General features: G+C 42.5%; 1 protein-coding gene across 2 annotated transcripts; it reads right to left on the minus strand.

Moving 5' to 3' along the window:
- Positions 1-1,363: 1,363 nt before the first annotated feature.
- PSMA8 (proteasome 20S subunit alpha 8) lies at positions 1,364-15,965 on the minus strand. 2 transcript variants are annotated; one of them, XM_037891619.2, is made up of 7 exons: positions 15,272-15,958; positions 9,521-9,647; positions 7,668-7,792; positions 6,642-6,764; positions 5,186-5,305; positions 5,023-5,085; positions 1,364-1,909 (listed from the first exon to the last, which is right to left on the minus strand). In XM_037891619.2, exons 1-7 carry the CDS (start codon positions 15,371-15,373, stop codon positions 1,820-1,822), a joined length of 750 nt encoding a protein of 249 aa, XP_037747547.1. In that variant the 5' UTR covers positions 15,374-15,958; the 3' UTR covers positions 1,364-1,819. The 2 variants fall into 2 exon arrangements, with proteins under 2 accessions (XP_037747547.1, XP_037747548.1); XM_037891620.2 differs by lacking the exon at positions 5,186-5,305 and having other exon boundaries at positions 15,272-15,965.
- Positions 15,966-18,781: the final 2,816 nt, after the last annotated feature.

Consider the following 18,781-nt stretch of genomic DNA (forward strand, 5'->3'; position numbering starts at 1 on the left):
ATTCCAAATGCATTAAAGTGGCAGCATAACTTCACACCAGAGAACTTGAGCTCTTCAGGATGAATTGCCAAAAGAGACAGCAAGCAAAGCAGTAAGAGTCAGGAAGGAAAAGGAGGTGCTATATAAACAGAGAAAAAAACTAGGACTATTTAGTCTGGAAAGGAGAAGAGATTAAGCAATGAAGATGCAGTTACAACTGTAACTGCAAATCATGTATTTACTGATGCAAATAGCCAATTGGGTGCATAACTGGCTATTCGTGCACAACCTCAGTAATCACACTAGCATATTAGGTGTGCAGTTGTAGATGCATTTTTGAAATTCACACCTGATGTCACAAATACCCCCTCACCTGCATCTCCTCCTCTGTCCTCTTGTGCTAGCTGACCTTTTATATGGGTGAACATTCAGGCTTGTAGACATCAAACAATATTTTAAATTTACATATTATCTTCATAAATATCAGAATAAAAGAACAGCATAATACAATGAAACTTTACATTAATATAAAATGTCAAAAAATACAACAAGAATGCATGGTAAAAAGTATATTCTAAAGAGCTTGCTAGAAAGTATTTAGTTACCAATAATAATCATCAGGAGCTTGATTTAGCCATGAGGTAAGATAGATGTATCTCAGGGCAGCTTGCTCTTACCAGCAGAAAGCCTCCCTGGAGGTATATCTGCAATTCTTGCTGCACTAGAGACCAGCCAATACAGCCCCTAAAGTGGCCCAGTGAGGTGGGATCATGAGGACCTAACTGGTTGGAGTTAGAGTGCAGGAGAAGAATGAGAATAGGATTGTTGGAGTAAGGGGAGTAAGTAAAGAGAGAAACTGAGGGAGAGATAAGATAAAGGAAGGAAGAGAGAGGAAGAAAAATAATAATGGGTAGGGAGAGAGAAGCTGGGCAACTGAAAGGCTGCAAGGGTAGGAGAGATTCAATTAAAAAATACCCCTGAGAAGGGGTGCACTGCACTAAAATGTTTAGCTGTGCGACAAATATATTCTCAGTGGAGTACTAACATGATAGGCTTTGTATGCAGTGTAGTTGCAGCCATATCAGTCCCAGGATATTAGGCAGACAAGATGGGTGTGGTAATATCTTTTATTGGACCAACTTCTGTTGGAGAACAGAAGGTCCAATAAATGATAGGCTTTGTCAGTTAAGATTTTGAAAGCTGAATATAATACAGATACATTAGGAAAAATACCATTCACTATCTTGTACAATCCACTAATAGGAGAAAGGTGTTTCTATCATTCAAACAGTGGTGCAATTCAATGTGTTGTGCCATCTACAATAGAGAAAGACTAGCAGTGCAACATGCTTTGGAAAATGCAACACAATAAATTAAACAGTCAAAACATAAATCAGAACTTTATTGAATTCTTAATTTGCATTCCATATGTAACAGTAATACTATGTAAACACAAACTTATCAAACTTGCAAAAAGTTACATAAGAAAAAATTGAACACTTGGAAACCTTTAATATCTTGTACAGAGATTCGCCAATAGTTTGGAGATAATTTGCTTACAGGAAGTTTGACAATGCCTTTTAATGCTGAATATGTAAATAATAAATAAATGAAGGAATGTAAGGAAGGTAAGGTGCAAATACCTGCCTGTTTGCACAGCATAGTAAATACAAGCACATTAGGACCAGCACATTTGTAATTGTGACAGGATTCAGAAAACTAGAGTATTTGATAATGAAAGAGACAAGTTTATTCAGCAGCTGTAAATATTGTGGTCAGCCAGTATTTGTTAAAACTTCGGAAACATTTTAATAAACAGCCATCAGCATTTATCTGGGATTTAAATACTTTTCTTTTTTTTCTTTTCAGAGTCTTCTTTTTCCTTCTCTATTTCTGCAACTTGTGATTCAATATCCTTTGCGCTAAAAATCTGAAATGGAACAAAGGACAAAGAATTGTATAAAGTGTAACTAATATGGATTCCATCTACACTTTTTTAATCCACAGATTCAATTACATTTCACAGCTCCAAAACTTACTCCTGAAGTGTTGAAAAAAAAAGTTTCTAAAGCTCCCATCTGAGACACACATTGAGAGAACCAAACCTGTGTTAATTTTTTGAAGTCAAGATGTGTTTATACAGATTTGCATTTATAAACCTGGCAGATTAAGAGACTGCCAGGGATGATTATTTTCCTTATAAGTAAATTTACAGGCCAGATATTGTGAGATAGCTGTACCATGAGCTACTCTAGTAACAACTTTAATGGCAGAAGGCAATTTAGTGACTATACTGGCATGAACCTACGCTTCTTCAGTACAGACTGGCAATTCTGTCAAATTGTGTGTGAGGGTTTCATTTTATTGGGCTGTCCACTAGCAATTTAAATGAGTTTTGTGGACACTCACTCAGACCTCCAGCTGGAGCCAAATCCTAATAGACTCTTACCAGAAATTAAAGGCAAATGGTTTATCTAATAACCCCCTTAGTTCTTTATAAATATGTTGTTACCCAAACCTTCAGATTGGTTACAAGTGTTAGAAACCCATATAATATCACTGAAAGAAAATAGTGAATATAAGAATTAAAGCCATGTTTATGGACTGGGGGGAAAAATGTCTATGCGAGGGTGTCTCTACCACCCTCATAACAGAAGGAAGAATACTCAGGGCCACTTTTATCTATGATGGAGATGGCCAGACTTACTGACCCTCCTAGCCACATATGACAATCTTCAGAAGTTCGAGAGCCGGGGAGCAACTGCCGTGGCTCAGGGCCTTAGTCCTGCACGAGGCACCTGATGGGGCTCGGGGCTTCAGCCTTGCTCCTGCTGAAGCCCCGAGCCATGGCAGGTACGCTTCACAGGGCTGAAGCCCCGAGACCCCCAGCTGGGGAGAAGTCCATAATCCATCACCCCATAGGTGGAGAATGGGGGGACTTAGGGGGCTCCGCGAGCCGCACTTTAACTGTAAAAGAGTCGCACATGGCTCATGAGCCACAGTTTGGCTGCCCCTGATCTATGAAGTACATGCCCTGCTCTTTCAAAGGGTTAGGCAGTGTCCTCATTTCCCCTGCATTCCCAGAAGTAAGTGTCCTGGGGAGCTCCTGCTGAGTTGATGCGCTTTCTCGTCTCCCATGTTTAAGAAGGATGAATTCAAACTGGAACAGGTACAGAAAAGGGCTACTAGCATGATCCGAGGAATGGAAGACCTGTCTTATGAAAGGAGACTCAAAGAGCTTGGCTTGTTTAGCCTAACCAAAAGAAGGCTGAGAGGAAATATGATTGCTCTCTATAAATATATCAGAGGGATAAATACCATGGAGGGAGAATTATTTAAGCTCAATACCAATGTGGACACAACAACAAATGGATATAAACTGGCCATCAGGAAGTTTAGACTTAAAATCAGATGAAGGTTTCTAACCATCAGAGGAGTGAAGTTCTGGAACAGCCCTCCAAGGGAAGCAGTGGGGGCAAAAGACATATCTGGCTTCAAGACTAAGCTTGATAAGTTTATGGAGGGGATGATACGATGGAATAGCCTAATTTTGGCAATTAATTGATCTTCAACTATTAGCGGTAGATATGCCCAATGGCCTGTGATGGGATGTTAGATGGGGTGGGATCTGAGTTACTACAGAGAATTCTTTCCTGGGTGTCTGTCTGGTGAGTCTTGCCCACATGCTCAGGGTTTAGCTGATCACCATATTTGGGGTCGGGAAGGAATATTCCACCAGGGCAGATTGGCAGAGGCCCTGGGGGATTTTTGCCTTCCTCTGCAGCATGGGGCACCGGTCACTTGCTGGAGGATTTTCTGCACCTTGAAGTCCTTAAACCACGAATTGAGGACTTCAGTAGTTCAGACATAAGTTAGGGGTTTGTTACAGGAGTGGGTGAGTGAGATTCTGTGGCCTGCATTGTGCAGGAGGTCAGACTAGACGATCATAATGGTCCCTTCTGACCTTAAATTCTATGATTCAATCACCTCCACCTCTCCAGGGCTTCACAGAAATAAACCTGTCCTAACAGGGTGTCTTTCCTATCACTCTATCTTTGATAAAGCACATATGTAATTTTGGCTAAAATTCTAGCCAGCTATCTTCAATTGACAATTCACATTCGATTCACCCTGTGCATACAGAATTCACGACAGCAATGTATGGACGTAAAGGTTTACTGAACTTGAGTCTACAGGATGTGGGTGTTACTGCAGGAAGTGGTGATACATTGCCAAGGGTGTAATGATGAATGCAGTTTGTAGAAGATGCGTTTATTCCAAGAGTGTGTACACCACCATTTATCTTTAAAAGTCAAAATCTTTTGACAATATTGCCAAGAATTTATTCTAGAACTGGACTTCTTTCAGATGCAGCAGAAATAATGAAAAGTTACAATATTCCAAAGAAATTCTGTCATTTGGGACTAAGTACTAAATATCACATCTTACTAAAATTCCAGACAACTCAAACAGTTAAAATTGCTTAAAGAGATTATGTACACTTATCTATTATGCGGGTAATATATGAAGAAGAATGGAGTTGTTTATTCCAAAAGAAGGGAAATACTCTATGGAAATCTTATTTTTTAATTGTCATGCCTGGAGTCTGTCTTTTCCACTGTAATAGCAGCTACAAAAAGGGTCACAAAATGTTTGCCAGAAATATTAAATTGCAAAAATGCTTCTTTAGAACTGTACAATATCAAAATTTACTATGAGTCTTGCCATGTAAGCTACGTGATAATGTCTCCCACACAAAAACCAGAAAAGTATGTTTTTATATGTTCCCAGAACAGTTTCCTGCACTGAATGTTCCCAACACAGCTTCTTATAATACAATATAAATTATCAGCAGTTACTACATAGTTCACAGAATCATCAATCTACAGAGACACAACAGAAGTCACATAATACTGTTTTACCAGATGTTAGGGACACTTTATACATCCTGTTGAAATGCACAGATGTAAACTGGAATAATTTTTGTCAGAAGATTCTGTATAGAAATCATCATTTTATTTCTATGTAATCAATAACTCATACCTGTAGTGGTTGGTTTCTCCTTATTATTGCAAGTTCAATGTTTTTTCCACCAGATTGGACAACCTAGTATACAACAAAAACATCATTACAAGTACGTTACAAAACGAAGAAAAACAAGCTTTTCTGAAAGCATTTATTGTATACATTCTACTGGATTACATACTTCTAGCAAAGCTCTTATTGCTAATTTGATAGCTTCTTTGTCAGTTGCTATAGCTTCTTCTGTGTAATTCTTCTCCAAAAATTCACGCACAGTTTTAGCATTGCGACCAATTACATTTGCCTGTAGAAGACACACAGTTATGTATCTCACCATGATGTACATTAATTTGTTTTACCAAATCAAACCCATTTGGTCTGCACACATTTCTCACATGATACTGATTTGGCAATTCCCCCACTATCATTATGTAACATGTGATTTGGGTTTTGCAATATTGGCAGAAAAGACTATTTCACTGTTTCCATGTGGAATACAACAACATTTTCAAGATTTCCAGGCCTTTACGTTTTTAAGGAAAGAAGACAAAACAGCATAATAAACTTTGTTAATTTGAAGCACTTTGAAAATATCGTTAGTGGTCCTAGGTCTTGTAACACCGGAGGACATGAAAATATTAGAACAGTGGTTCTCAAGCTTTTTCACGCCAGAACCCCCTTTTCCATAAATTGACGACGCTAGGACTTCCATGCTATAACAGGGTGGTCTCCCCATTTAAGGGCCTGGGGCCAGCAGTCCTGTGCAATTATCAGACCCAGCTGAGAAGGGGCTAGGTGATGCCTATACATGGAAATAGAAAGCTTGAAATAGTAGTAACAAGCTGTTTTTGAGCAAAAGGGAGACAAATAAAATTTAAAGTAAGGTAGTTTTTAAATGACCTGTAACTCATAAGGTTGGACCCACTGTCTTTAAATATCTCTCCTGTATTTTCTTTTGCTCTCAGAGTAGATATGGTAATTTTCAGGCCATGCCTCTCTTTTCCCATGGGAAAGTTTAAAAGGAGAGGGGGAGTTTGAAATAGGGCTTTATAATGGAATCTGGTTTCAACATTCACTATGGAAAGGTTATCTCTTCATAATCGATGACACCGAACGCGCAATCACCATGCAATATGTTTGCTGTTGTATATATTTTAAATTTATTTTCTTATTTTTGCTGTGGATTCACTAATTCTTTAACTATAAGGCTAAGGCTACATCTATACAGCAATTCAACACCCACAGCCAGCCCAGTTCGTCTGCCTTGGGCCATGGGGCTATGCAGATGTTTGGGCTTGAGATGGAGACCAAGCTCTGGGACCCTGCGAGGGGGGGAGGGGCCCAGAGTTCTGGCTCCAGCCTGAGCCTGAACATGTATACAGCAATTTTTAGCCCTGCAACAAGTCAGCTGACCTGGGTCAACCATGACTGGGCTGTGGGTCTTTTATTCCAGTGTAAACGTACCCTCAATTAGCTTTGGTGCTCAAACAACTGTAACTAGCCTTCTGAAAGCATGGAACAGATTCTTTGTTTATGTGAATCCATAGTACAACATGCAACATCAGACTTCATTGAGATACACTGCCTATGCAAATATTTGCACTAAGATAATACAATTTATGAATTAAGTTGGAGCTTACCTTCCAAGAATGATATGTACCAGATGGGTCTGTCTGATACAATCTGGGACTACCATCATCATCAAAGCCCACAATCAAGGCAGAAATACCAAAAGGTCTACGTCCATTGCTCTGTGTATAGCGCTATGAACAAGATGTAAAGTTTTAACATTTTTACCTTCATGGAATGTTATCAGTCTAGTACATATGAAACAGCATAAAACTGAAAAGACGCTACACAGCAATTTAACCTATAACTGATTATTAATAACAACATACCACTGGGAGAATGCAATTCCTAAATATTCTGGGATTAAATTCTGCTCTGTGTTATACTGGCACAACCCTAGTAAAGTTTGCACAGGAGTAACTGACAGCAGAATTTGGCTTTTAGTGAGACACGAAGTACACTATTCTCAACTAGGTATAAACTAATTGTAGGAATTTAAAAATAAACATATTGCTTAAATATTTTTACATATGAAGCTATTGCAAACAGAGTGCAGGGTACTGTTATTAGCAGATTTCAACAGTCATCTCCCCATAGACATATGATTGATTAGACTACTCCTAACTGTTCCACTAATATTAAGAAAGAAGGACATTTTGAGATTAAGGATCTGCATTAAATTTAGCACTTCACACTATCTAGTACTGATCTGAAAAAAGCTTTTTTAAATTTGTTTTATCTTAACTTTTGTTATACAATAATATATTTGCATTTCCAAATAAGGTAGGAAATGTACGAAAGGGACTACAGCACATGAGAGTAGAGCAGGAGCGATATTTGCAGGTGGTCCGCCAAACAGAAAAGCTAATAATGGAAACTATTTTCTTGTGGAAAATACTAGTACTACTTCTTTCAAACACTATTTGCATTCTTAAAAGTCCAGTGATAGAAAATTTAACCAGGCTCCCATTTTTACTGGCAATCTGACACCTGGCGTCTATTTCTACTGCTGTGAAATAGAAGCAGCTTTTTTGTTTTTAAATAGTGTTATCTAAAGGCCCCTATAGAAAACTAACAACACTAAGTAAGATACTTACCTGCTTTAAAGATGCTATATAGCGTGTTATATATTCTACTGTGACTGGATCCTCAACAGTAAGTTTATGGCTTTGACACTCCACACGGGCTCTGTTAATTATTATTCTAGCATCAGCAGTCAGACCTACATAATCATAATTATCAAATATGTTACAACACAGTGAATATTCTTTCTTAAATAATATATGTATTGTTTGATAAAGAAGAATTACTTTTTTTCTCCCTCTTGCCTTGTGAAAGTCATTTTCCTCTTTCTCAGACTGACTACAGAAGGCAAACTGACCGTTCACAAAGTATGGTCAATTGCACAAAAGCAAACAAACTGAGAAGGAAAGAAAAAAATAAAGATGAAAAAGCATTGTTCTCTACTTTGTTTAGTTATAATAATCTTCCATGTTGCCCGTAACAGTAGTAGGCAAGACATTTTGAGACAGAAGCTAAATTTAAATTGACAGTGTATCTTTAAATTATCAAGTGGGTCAAGTGACAACCAAAACTTGTTACACCTTCTTCTAGAATAAAATACACCCTTATGTCCTCTTCAAAATGTCTTTCCACTCTAATCTCTCAGACCTCAATCCTGCAAACACAGTCAATGAGGGCACTTGTGTGCTTAATATTAAACACATGCACAAGTGTTTCAGGACCTAATTACATTACACTTCTTCTTTTCTCATACAAAAAATGGTGCAGCAAGGTGGGCACTAAAGAGCTATTGAAGCAAATGGACATCTTAAGGAGTTCTTGCTGAATCTTCCATAAAAACCCTAGCAGTTTTATTCATTTATCACTTTTTATAACAGTAAGGGCTAGGATGTGTAAATGACTAATTATGCTCTGTGTATGTACATGCATGCGCGTGCATGCGTTTTGAAATTTTAAGGACCCCTAATTTGATCCTTTCCTTTTCCTTCTATTCTGCAGGCAGAAGTCTCACCCCTGTTCAGGCAGATTCATACATAATCAGCAGAGGCACTCAGGCCTAGCAGGAGCAGGCTATAGAAGCTACAGTATCCCTAAAATAAACAAGGGAAGGGAGAGCTGAAAGGAGCACCACAACAGCCTAAAAAGAGGGGTTCCAGGGTCTCCCTGTGGTCCCCTCTCTTCTCTCTCCCTGCAAGCAGTAATAGGGAGGGAATGGGAAGCTGCAAACATGTAACCCTTTTCTGAAAGGGGATGTTTGTCTAAATGTCCCCCAAGCTAGTCCTTGGTGGAGTGTGTGGGGGGGCAACAGGTGTTCACACGTGCACCTCCCTCCCACCCCCCGTTGCTGTCTCATGCATGGGAGGGTATTTCTCTCCCTACCCTCAGAAAGTGATTCCAGGGGCAGACACAGTGAAGAAGAATGGGATAGGTGTGCTTTTCCAGTCCCATAATGTCTCCCCCATATTTATGGGGTTTTCCCCAATATTAACCCAATTTCTTTTTCTGGGGATGAAGTCACAGGTACAGTGTTCTCTTCTCCCTTGGTCTGTTCAAGGCTATTGCAGCCAGCCTACAGGCAGCTTGCTGCTCCAACTGGCCACATCACTGCTAATGATCTACATATCTACCTGAACAAGAGGGGAAAAAAAAGGAAAGCGTCAATCAAAAATCCCTAAATGTTCAGAATTTTCTAAAAGACCAAATTATTTCCCACCAGGCACTGAAAAAAAACTTCATTACGCAGTGATTTCTGTTCACTACATTCAAACCTATGATGTAAAAGCAAAAGCCTTACCAGTCTCCTGAACCATCCTGACCACCTCAGTAATATTTTTTCTTAAATCTGTTAACAGGTCTTTAAAGGCCTCTTGCACAACATATATCTGCAATAAGATGCTCCACAGAGCAATAACTCTATAACCAATACCTGCAAAAGCCATGCAGACATGATCATCAAGTGCACAAATCTTTCTCACAGTTCTTTCTTCCTGAAGTTTGGCAACAGACTTTCTCTCTACCCCCAATACAACTATGTCCAGCCCTCGAATTCCAACCTGTTAAGTCACCATAAAAAAATAATTAACCTTAGAAACATTTTTCATCATTAACAATATAATGAAGATATTATGATACTTAGGGTAAGAATGACACTTTACATTTAAGCCCCCAAGCTATGAGAATGAAATTATGTATATGCCTAATTCTTTGCTGAATAAGAGCACCCATGTCTGCCCACGCACCCCCGACAGACCTCACCGAGATCTGCCAGGAGCACCCATGTCTGCCCAGGCACCCCGACTGACCTGACCAAGGCTGGCCAGAGCATCCAGGAGACGATGAGGATGGCTATTAGTCGTACCGCACTATCTGCTGCCACAAGGCAATGAGCTGCTGCTGGGTAGCAATGCAGTCCCACGTCTGCCAGCACCCAGGAGACGTACGGTGAGCTGAGCGGGCTCCATGCTTGCCGTGGTATGGCGTCTGCACGGGTAACTCATTAAAAAAGGCGCAAAACGATTGTCTGCCGTTGCTTTCACGGAGGGAGAGAGGGAATGGGGGCCTGACGACATGTACCCAGAACCACCCGCGACAATGTTTTTTGCTTCATCAGGCATAGGAATCTCAACCCAGAATTCCAATGGGTGGCAGAGACTGCGGGAACTGTGGGATAGCTACCCACAGTGCAACACACCAGAAGTCAACGCTAGCCTCGGTACTGTGGACGCACTCTGCCGACTTAATGGTTTTAAGTGGGGACACACAAAATCAACTGTATAAAATCTCTTTCTAAAAATTCGACTTCTATAAATTCGACCTAATTTCATAGTGTGGACATACCCTTAGACTGTTACAGTCTCCACAGCGATGGTACTCAATAAGTAAAAAACAGTAATATTTGACTCTCTGTTAGAAATGAAGATGGTAGGGTGGGTATGCTGCCATACTGAGAAACTGTGGATGTCTTATTTATTATTTGTATTGCAGTTGCACTCAAGAGTCCCAGTTACAGACCAGCATTTCACTGTACAATCACAGAACAAAAAGACAATCACTGTCCAAAGAATTTACAATCTAAGTATAAGACAAGTTACAAGAGGTGAATACCGTAAGACAGACAGAGGAGCAGAAGGAACCAATGAGACAATATTGGGCAGCATTACAACCTGTAGTATTAGCACACCAGCTGCCTAACTGATGTCAAGATTGTTTTGTAGGCATCATGGCAAAAGAGAGTTTTAAGGAGGGGTTTTTAAAAGGATAAAGATATACTTTGTGGATGTTTACAGGAAGCTCCAACCATGCATAAGGGGCAGAATGGGAGAGATGGGCAACAAAGGCTGACATTATTGTAATAGCAGAGACAATTTTCAACATCTCAGTACCGAGTGAGAGCTTTGTTTCTATCTTTCTTTTATTTATTACTTGGTATTTTCTCCCCATTCTAATCAGAACTTATTCCCTGGATGACTGAATCACTGTCAGACTTCCAAGTGCTCTAAATACTCCAGACGGCATTCTGTGCCAAAAAATTAAAAATTCTGCATGCAATACTGTAAAATTCTGCAAGTTTTATTTGTCAATAAATAAATGCAGAGGCTCCAGCATGGCAGGTGGGAGCACAGGCCACTGACTGCATGAAGGTGAGAGATCACCCTTCAGCTTCCCCACTCCCAGGACTCAGGCTGCACCTGAACCTGTCACAGCACAAGGCTGGGCCTGCCCCAGAAACACCCTAGGGCCCTGTCCCTTTGGGCCAGGCATGGGGCAGGCAGGTTCAACCAGGCAGTATCCAAGTGTGCAGGGGCTCAGTATGAGGGGATCCAGGTGTGGGGTGAGAGGATTCTCTGTGGGACAATCTGGGTACAGGCAGTTCAGTGGGGGATCTAGATGCACAGAGGTTCGTTAGGGCGGTTCCAGGTGCAGGGGCAAAGGGACTCTGCAGGGGCTTCCAGGTGAAAGTGGTTGGGGCTCAGCAGAAGGGTCTGGGTGTGGGGATCTCAGCAGGGGAATCCCAGTGCTGGGGGAGTGAGGCTTGGTGGGGTCTGGGTGCATCTAGTTGGGGGTCGGTGGGGTGAGGGTCTGGATGTGGGGGCTCAGGGTGGTGCAGGGAGGTGGGGCTCCTCAGAGTGGGGTTTGAGTGCAGGGAGCTCAGTGGGGGGTGGTCTGGGTGCAGGGATAGGGGGTCCAGAAGCAGTGGGGTTTGGGTACAGGGGGATCCAGGTGCAGGGGTTGAGGTTCAATGAGGTGGGGTTTGGGTATGGAGGGCTGGGGGGTTCTGGGTGTATGGGGTGAGGCTTGGTGGGAGTGTCTGGGTATGGGAGGTCTGGATGCATGGGGCTTGGGCAGATGGGGGAGCAGCTCCCTGTACAGTGACCCCTCCACACACAGCTGAAGAGCAATGGGGGCAGGAAGCAGGGGAGGATGCTGAACTTCCTGCAGCTGGGGGAGGCTTCTGGGGGTAGGTCTGACGCAGCCCTAGCGACTTCTTGCAGGGGAAGAGGAAATCCCGTTCTCTACTGCCTCCAGCCCAGCCAGGATTAGCAGCTGATCCTGGCTCAGGGTAGGAGCCACTAGCTGGGGTGTCTCCAGACCTGTGGTGATTTACCGCTCCACTGGCTTTTCCGGGTACCTGAAATGATGTACCTGCAAAGCTAGGGAATGGTGCATGATTGCTCTTGCAGCTTCCCTTTGCTTCCCTGTCAGAAAATCACTTTTCTGCGGGAAAGCAAAGATATCTGCGGGGAAATGAATTCTGCACACGTGCAGTGGTGCAGAATTCCCCCAGGAGTATCTAAAGGTGAACATGAATTAAAGATAGAGTAGGGTGTGCAGAGGAACAGAGTTTAGGAGCTGCTAGGTCCCAAGATAGAGTCAAAGAGCTCAAAGACATCCACTCCTCCAAGACAGAGCTTCCAAAAACCAGTACCACTCCCCCAGCAGGGGAGGACAAACAAACAGAAGAAATATGCTCTCCTTTCTTTTTTTTTTGGAGGAGGTGGGGTGGGGAAAGGCAAGCAGAAATCATGGAGATGCCTCAATCCCAGAGGTTCCCTTCTCCCGCTGGCACCCAAGAAAAGCAGCTCAGAGTGCAAAGTGCCCCCAAACCTCATGTCCCTTACATTACACAACTCAGTAGTGACAAGCATTCCAATATCATCCCCCTATCACCTTCCCAAAACTAAACCTTTGCTGCATTCTAACCAATGACAAGCTTCTCCTGACATTTTGTGTCACCCTTAGACACAAATATAGCTCAATTTCACATGAGGTAAAAGGTCACAGTAACAAATGTAGGAAGCATTACAAAAATATGAAGGTATAAGCTGGAGTTTTAGAATGTTGAGGAAAGATATACTCAGTGGTCTCATACCTTCACTGCATCTTAAAAATACACACTGTAAAAATGCCTATCCTTTAAAAAGTGACAGTATGTCCATCAATTCTATTTGTTGCAGCTTCCCAAGACATTTTAATTAGTTGAGAGTTTTCTATAGATGATTTCTTATGACATTTCCATCTTCTCATTACACCTTTTATTCTTGATGTTAAGGTCCAAGTCCTTCAAATTGTTCTATGCAAGCAGACCCCTGCATCCATGTCAGTGAGATCTACTTGTGCACAACTTGTTCGAGGATTAAGGACTTTGTGTGTGTGTGTGCGTGCACGCACACACACAATTTTCTAAACACTGGGTGATAAAAAGAATTCTATTTTGATATAGGTGTTGTTTGGGTCACAAAAAGGTTTTTCCCTACAAATCGAAAAAATTATTACAGTGCAGTTATGGTAAAAAAAAATGATTACATTAAAGGTCATCTTCTTCCTCAGTTATATCTATTTACATTACTGATAAAAATACTACTTTTTTTACTCCTGCTAGTACAGCTGAGTTACTATAGGTGTGCAAGTAACTTGAGCATGATCCTACCTTGCCATCCACATGAACAAAATAACTAATCAAGCTCTAATTGCAGAATTTTTAAACTGGTAATAATATGATACCCAGAAAGAACCCAACTTGACTTTCAGACTAAACTTCCAGAGCTGGCAATAAGAAAAATAATTGTTTTACTTGTAAGTTGAGCAAATACTAGGTGGAAGTGCATGAGAGACAGACAATTACAGAATGTCACAATGGTAGTTTTACAGAATAATTGTTCAGAGTAGAGCCATACTTTAAATTTTCTTACAGAATGGATCAAAACATGGGGGCTAACAGAAAAAAACTGCAATTTCTTTAAACAAAGAAAACGCTAAAATGTTTTATTTTTTTCCACGTTTTTTAACTAACTCTTTTTGCATGGTCGTTAAAATGTGTGTCACATGATTCTACAACGTAGCCTTAATACACATGTGCAACCTGAAAACTACAAGTTCTAACATGCAATTTTCTATCTTGATGCAAGTGGCAACAGTTCAGATTGTAGTGAAGGTCTATTTGTGAGTACACTATAGGATGTCTGTCTCTTTTAGAGCTTGATTTCTCTGTGACTTTTCTGCATGACCACATCTAGCCCTGTAAGTGTGTAAGCAGTTCCTTCTAGGCAGTCATGAACTAGGCAAGGAGTCACCTATTCTGCGAGTGGGATACCTGAATCAACATTTTCTTGTCATTACCGAAGCCTGGATCTCCCCTATTTCTATATACTCGATGCCACGACACAACTCAAGCCAGAGGATAGCGTGCTAAAACCAATCAACCCTGCAGGCCACACCTCTGCATATTACAGACAACCTGGCTGTCTGCTCTGTTTTATGCATATTTGGGATGCCACTTGGGCTCCTGGCAAATTGCCCACATGGGTCCCACAGCTAAACAGTTTGGGCATCTCCTAGTTTACTACACCCGTAGAGGCACCTTCCTTCATTTTTAGTGGGGGTCAGTGCCGTGAAGTTACTGGCTTCTATTAAAAAACTCTCCCTTTCTGCAGCAAACCAACCAGGGCTGGTATCACGAGCTCTGAGGAAAACTGGATGGAGAGAGGCCTTTGTTGATTTGTTTTTTAAATGGCACAAGGCTCCTAAAGGTAAATGTCACTTTGAAACACACCCCAACAACATCCTCCATCCCAAACAGCGACAGTGAGACTCAAAACTTGATGCCAGGAGGGAGCGTCCGGCTCCTTTCTCCTTATAGTTTGGGGCAGTCTCTTGGTATGTAATTGGGGCAGCCGGTCACACCACCGACGTGTGTCGTGTTGCTCCAATAGGCATACAAAACCATAACTCTCCCTGACAAGGGAGTCTCTCTCTAGCCCAGCCCCACCCCATGGGGGAGTCTCTCCCTCTCTGTCCACCCCCCACCCTAGGGAGTCTCTCCCTCTGCTGGCCCCTGGAAGAGTCTCCTCTATCACAGCCCCCTATGGGGGAGTCTCTCCCTCTCCAGCCTCCCCGTGAGGGAGTCTCTCCGTATCCCAGCTCCACCGTGGAGGAGTCTCTCTCTTCTGGTCCCCTCCCCAGAGGAGGAGAGTCTCTCTTTTCTCCAGCTCCTCCCCATGGGGGTCTCTCCCTATCACACCCCGAGGAGATGGGGAGCCTCCTTTCCTTCCCCACCCTCACTCTGGGGGCAGGTCAGTTGCCACGGGGCTCTCTCTTCCCCGCTGGCAGCCCAGCGAGAAGGCGCCGGGGAGGCAGGGCGGGCGCTGCCGCGGGGACTGGCTGCCCAGGGCGCACTCACAGCCGTGGAGCCCTTCTTCACGGCCTCCTGGGCGTACTCCACTTGGAAGAGGTGCCCGTCCGGGGAGAACACGGTGATGGCGCGGTCATAGCGGGCAGCCATGCTCCTCCTGCGGCGCGCTGGGGACGCCCCGGCCGCCGCTCCGGCTCCGCGCACCTGCTGCTTCGGGCTGGCTGGCTGCTGTTGTGGGGCCGGCCGGCAGGCGGCTGCCTAGGGAGCGCGCCAGCGGCCGGGAGAGGCGCTCTGGGCGCTGGGGGCGCAGGCAGGCTCGATGCTGGAGCCAGCCCTCACGCTTAGGCGGCCTGACTACCAGGGCCGCAGCGTGCCCGTTTGTCTTCAGAGGGAGGGCACAGGCCCCGGCTCTTTGGAAAGTAAACGAGCCTTTCCCTCCTCAGAGCTCTCCTCGCCCGCAGGCCTGGAGAGCCAAGAGCCCCCAGGCATTCGGGACTGCACAAACCAGCAAAGGAAACGCTGTGGGGGAGACTGGAAACTAGTGTCACTTCATTACAAGTGGACCCGTGTAGTCATAGGACAAAAGCTGCAGGGTTGTTAGAGCAGGGCTGGCCCCAGGAGTTCAGAGAGACAGGGAATAGCTTTGATTGGTCACCCCAGGAAGAGCCCTGGGCAGCCTGAAGGCTTGGCTTGCTCTCCAGCCAAAGGGCCAATGATGAAAGCTATCACCTGACCAACTTTGGCTCCTCATTAGAGTGATATTCAGCAGCTGTTCTGTTCCTTTTTAACTCTAGAGTCTCCCTCCCCATTAAAAAAGTTGTTTATTCCTCTGTAGTCCCATGCATTTGAATGAAGTTAAGAAATGTATCCCAAATTCCCCACCGAAATGCTCCTGTCTGTAGCTTTCCCAGATGCACAAGTACCATATACAAGGAAACACCTCCTCCTACGATTCCCGAAACCTACTGGCACTACCCCAGTCCTCCAGCTGGAACTGCAGAGTCTGAGCCCCATGCCCATAGGGAGCCCTGTTTTTCTAGTTGTAGGATTGAGGCCAATTTTTGCATTGACACTTTGATAGTGTTACTTGAAAATCTGCAAACAAGGGCACCAGACTGGGATTTAGGAGACCTTGGTTCAATTCTTGGTTCTGCCACTGACCTGCTTGGTGACCTTGGGCAAGTCACTTCACTTCTCTGTGCCTCAATTTCTCCACCTGTGAAATGGGGATAATGGTACTGACCTATCTTTTAAAGCACTTTGAGATCTAAAGATAAAAAGTACTACATTATTATTTTAAAGAAGACATTGCTTGAAAAGAAAAAATATTTAAGCTTGTTTTTGTGTGGCATCTTTTAGAAAGCCCACCATTTCACCTGCTTGCATATTAGAAGTATTTGTGCAGTCCAGGCTGGAAACTTGGGCCAGAGAAAGGAAAAGAGAATTTTGTACATATTCTAGCTATTTTTACTAACTTTGGCCCTGATCCTGCAAACACTTATGCACGAGTTTAACTTCACTACCACTGAAAACAGGACTACAGCTAGCAGTAAAGTTAAGCACAGGCACAAGTGTTTGCATTTTCAGAATCTTTGACTTCAATCCTTCAGTGAATCCTATGCCCTGGTGGAGTCCCATTGACTTAAATGACTTCATCCTCATACCATCTCATCACTTGCTGGATTGGGACTAAATGGGTGGGTTATCACAGGCTAGGCCAAGGACAAGGGGCACAGCACTGATTTTGATGGGATATGATTATCCTATGTAAGTCTTTTTTGGTTCCTTTTTAAAGCTTGTTACATGTTAATATATTGCACTTCTAGATTCAGGTTGAGAGTGAACCTCTGGATATTGTGTATAGGGAGGGCTGAGAAGGAAAGGATCCCTGTTATAATCCTTCATAAACTCCTCTATTTTCAATCACTTATAACTAATGATAACATTTTATACTCTAATTGTGCAATTTTATCCATCTTTGCAGATCTGATTGCAGGATCAGGTTCATAATAATTAATACTGAGAATTTTTTATAAATAATGAAAATGGGAAATAAAGTGATCTACAGACTTCTAAAATGGAAAATAATAAATGTACATTCAGCATTTCAAGATTTTAGTTTCAGAGCAGGATTTTCTAAACTGCTTTCAAGAACAGTAATACTCAGAGCATATCTGCAGAATTATTAATATATTGTTTTGTTTCTTTTCTGTGCTTTTTTGTCACCAAGGCACTATATAAGAGAAATGGCACCAATGATTATTAATGCTGATAAAATCAACTCTGCAATCTATTTTTGGTCAAACATAGCTATGTATTCCTTGTTTTTGTGTTTCATTGTACCATTTATTACTGGTCATTTATTATCAAATGAAATAGATTTCTTGAAGATCCTCTCCAAAAAATAATATATGGTGATTCTTAGATTGTAGTATATAAATAAATTAAGTTCCATAGCCAAAGAGCACAGTGTGAAAATACCCAAAATACTATACAGCTCTGATTATCCTTCTGAGATTAAAATAAAAGTAATGTAAAGAGAATATAAATAATAAAGTGGATTGAAGAGTAGAAAACCAAAAGGTCAAACAAATAGGATAGAGTTAAACCATGAAAGCAGCCTCATACTGGGAGGCAAGAACCTCCAGGATAAAGAGAGAAGAAGAATCTGCAAGGATGGTGTGGACAGTGGGTGCTCATGCTCTATCCAGTCATCACCACTACCATTTATAGAGCTCACGGGTGTGGGGGACAATCTTTTTTTCCCTCAGATAAGGGGGTTATAAGTGTCACTGCAGCTGCTTCAAGTTGTGATGCTTTGGTGCTTCAAAGGTAGGCCTCATACATTGCCCTCCTGTCATTTGCTACCTCTAGTGTTTGAATCTGATATGCTAACATGCTATGCATTATGGGGCATCTCAGATCATGCCTCATTATGCATAACACAATAACATGCTAAATTCAAACACAAGAAACAACAGAGGGTGGACAGAACCACCAAAGGCGCCCACACCTCCTGTGCCTCCTGGTCCCATGCTTCTCCAGTGGTCATGCTCCTCCCCCAAGATACATCTTTGGATCCAAGTTCTGTTGGATCTGAACCCCCGACAGTAAAAACTCAGACTCATAGATCAATGGGATCTGTTTTTATCTCCCAGTTAATGGATGGGTTTTGGGGTCTCTAAGTCCTGAGGCTTCCTGGGAGATTTCCCTGTAAGCCAGGACAAACCGGCATAAAAGCTTTGTGAATTCTTAATTTTTACCAATACTCATAAGATCACAAGAAATGGGCTGTGCTCCCTTTCTCAATCTTGATCACAGTGTTTTTGGGGATGGTGATACCCAGTTTTAGTGGGAGTTGCAGATGCTCTGCATTCAGGATCAGGCCCTCTGACAGAAAACTTGTATCTGGTATCATTCTGACTCCATCTTGCTGCTGCATATTGCTGATGAGTGTTGGCAAAGCAGGAATCACGTCCTGTGGTAATTTAAAGTTTGTTCCTCTCTGGTTAATGGTGATGATTCTTCAGAAGGCCAATGATAGCTCATAAAGGGGAA

This window comes from Chelonia mydas, chromosome 2 (assembly GCF_015237465.2).
Source record: "Chelonia mydas isolate rCheMyd1 chromosome 2, rCheMyd1.pri.v2, whole genome shotgun sequence".
Lineage (NCBI taxonomy): Eukaryota > Metazoa > Chordata > Testudines > Cheloniidae > Chelonia > Chelonia mydas.

Excerpts from the sequence above, each read along its gene's own strand:
- PSMA8 (XM_037891619.2), bottom strand. The coding sequence starts at position 15,373 with ATGGCTGCCCGCTATGACCGCGCCATCACCGTGTTCTCCCCGGACGGG. Across the intron at positions 7,793-9,520 it reads TGTCTGCATGGCTTTTGCAG|GTCTGACTGCTGATGCTAGA; the intron begins GTATTGGTTATA and ends ATGATTATGTAG. Across the intron at positions 1,910-5,022 it reads GGAGAAACCAACCACTACAG|ATTTTTAGCGCAAAGGATAT; the intron begins GTATGAGTTATT and ends GTTCCATTTCAG.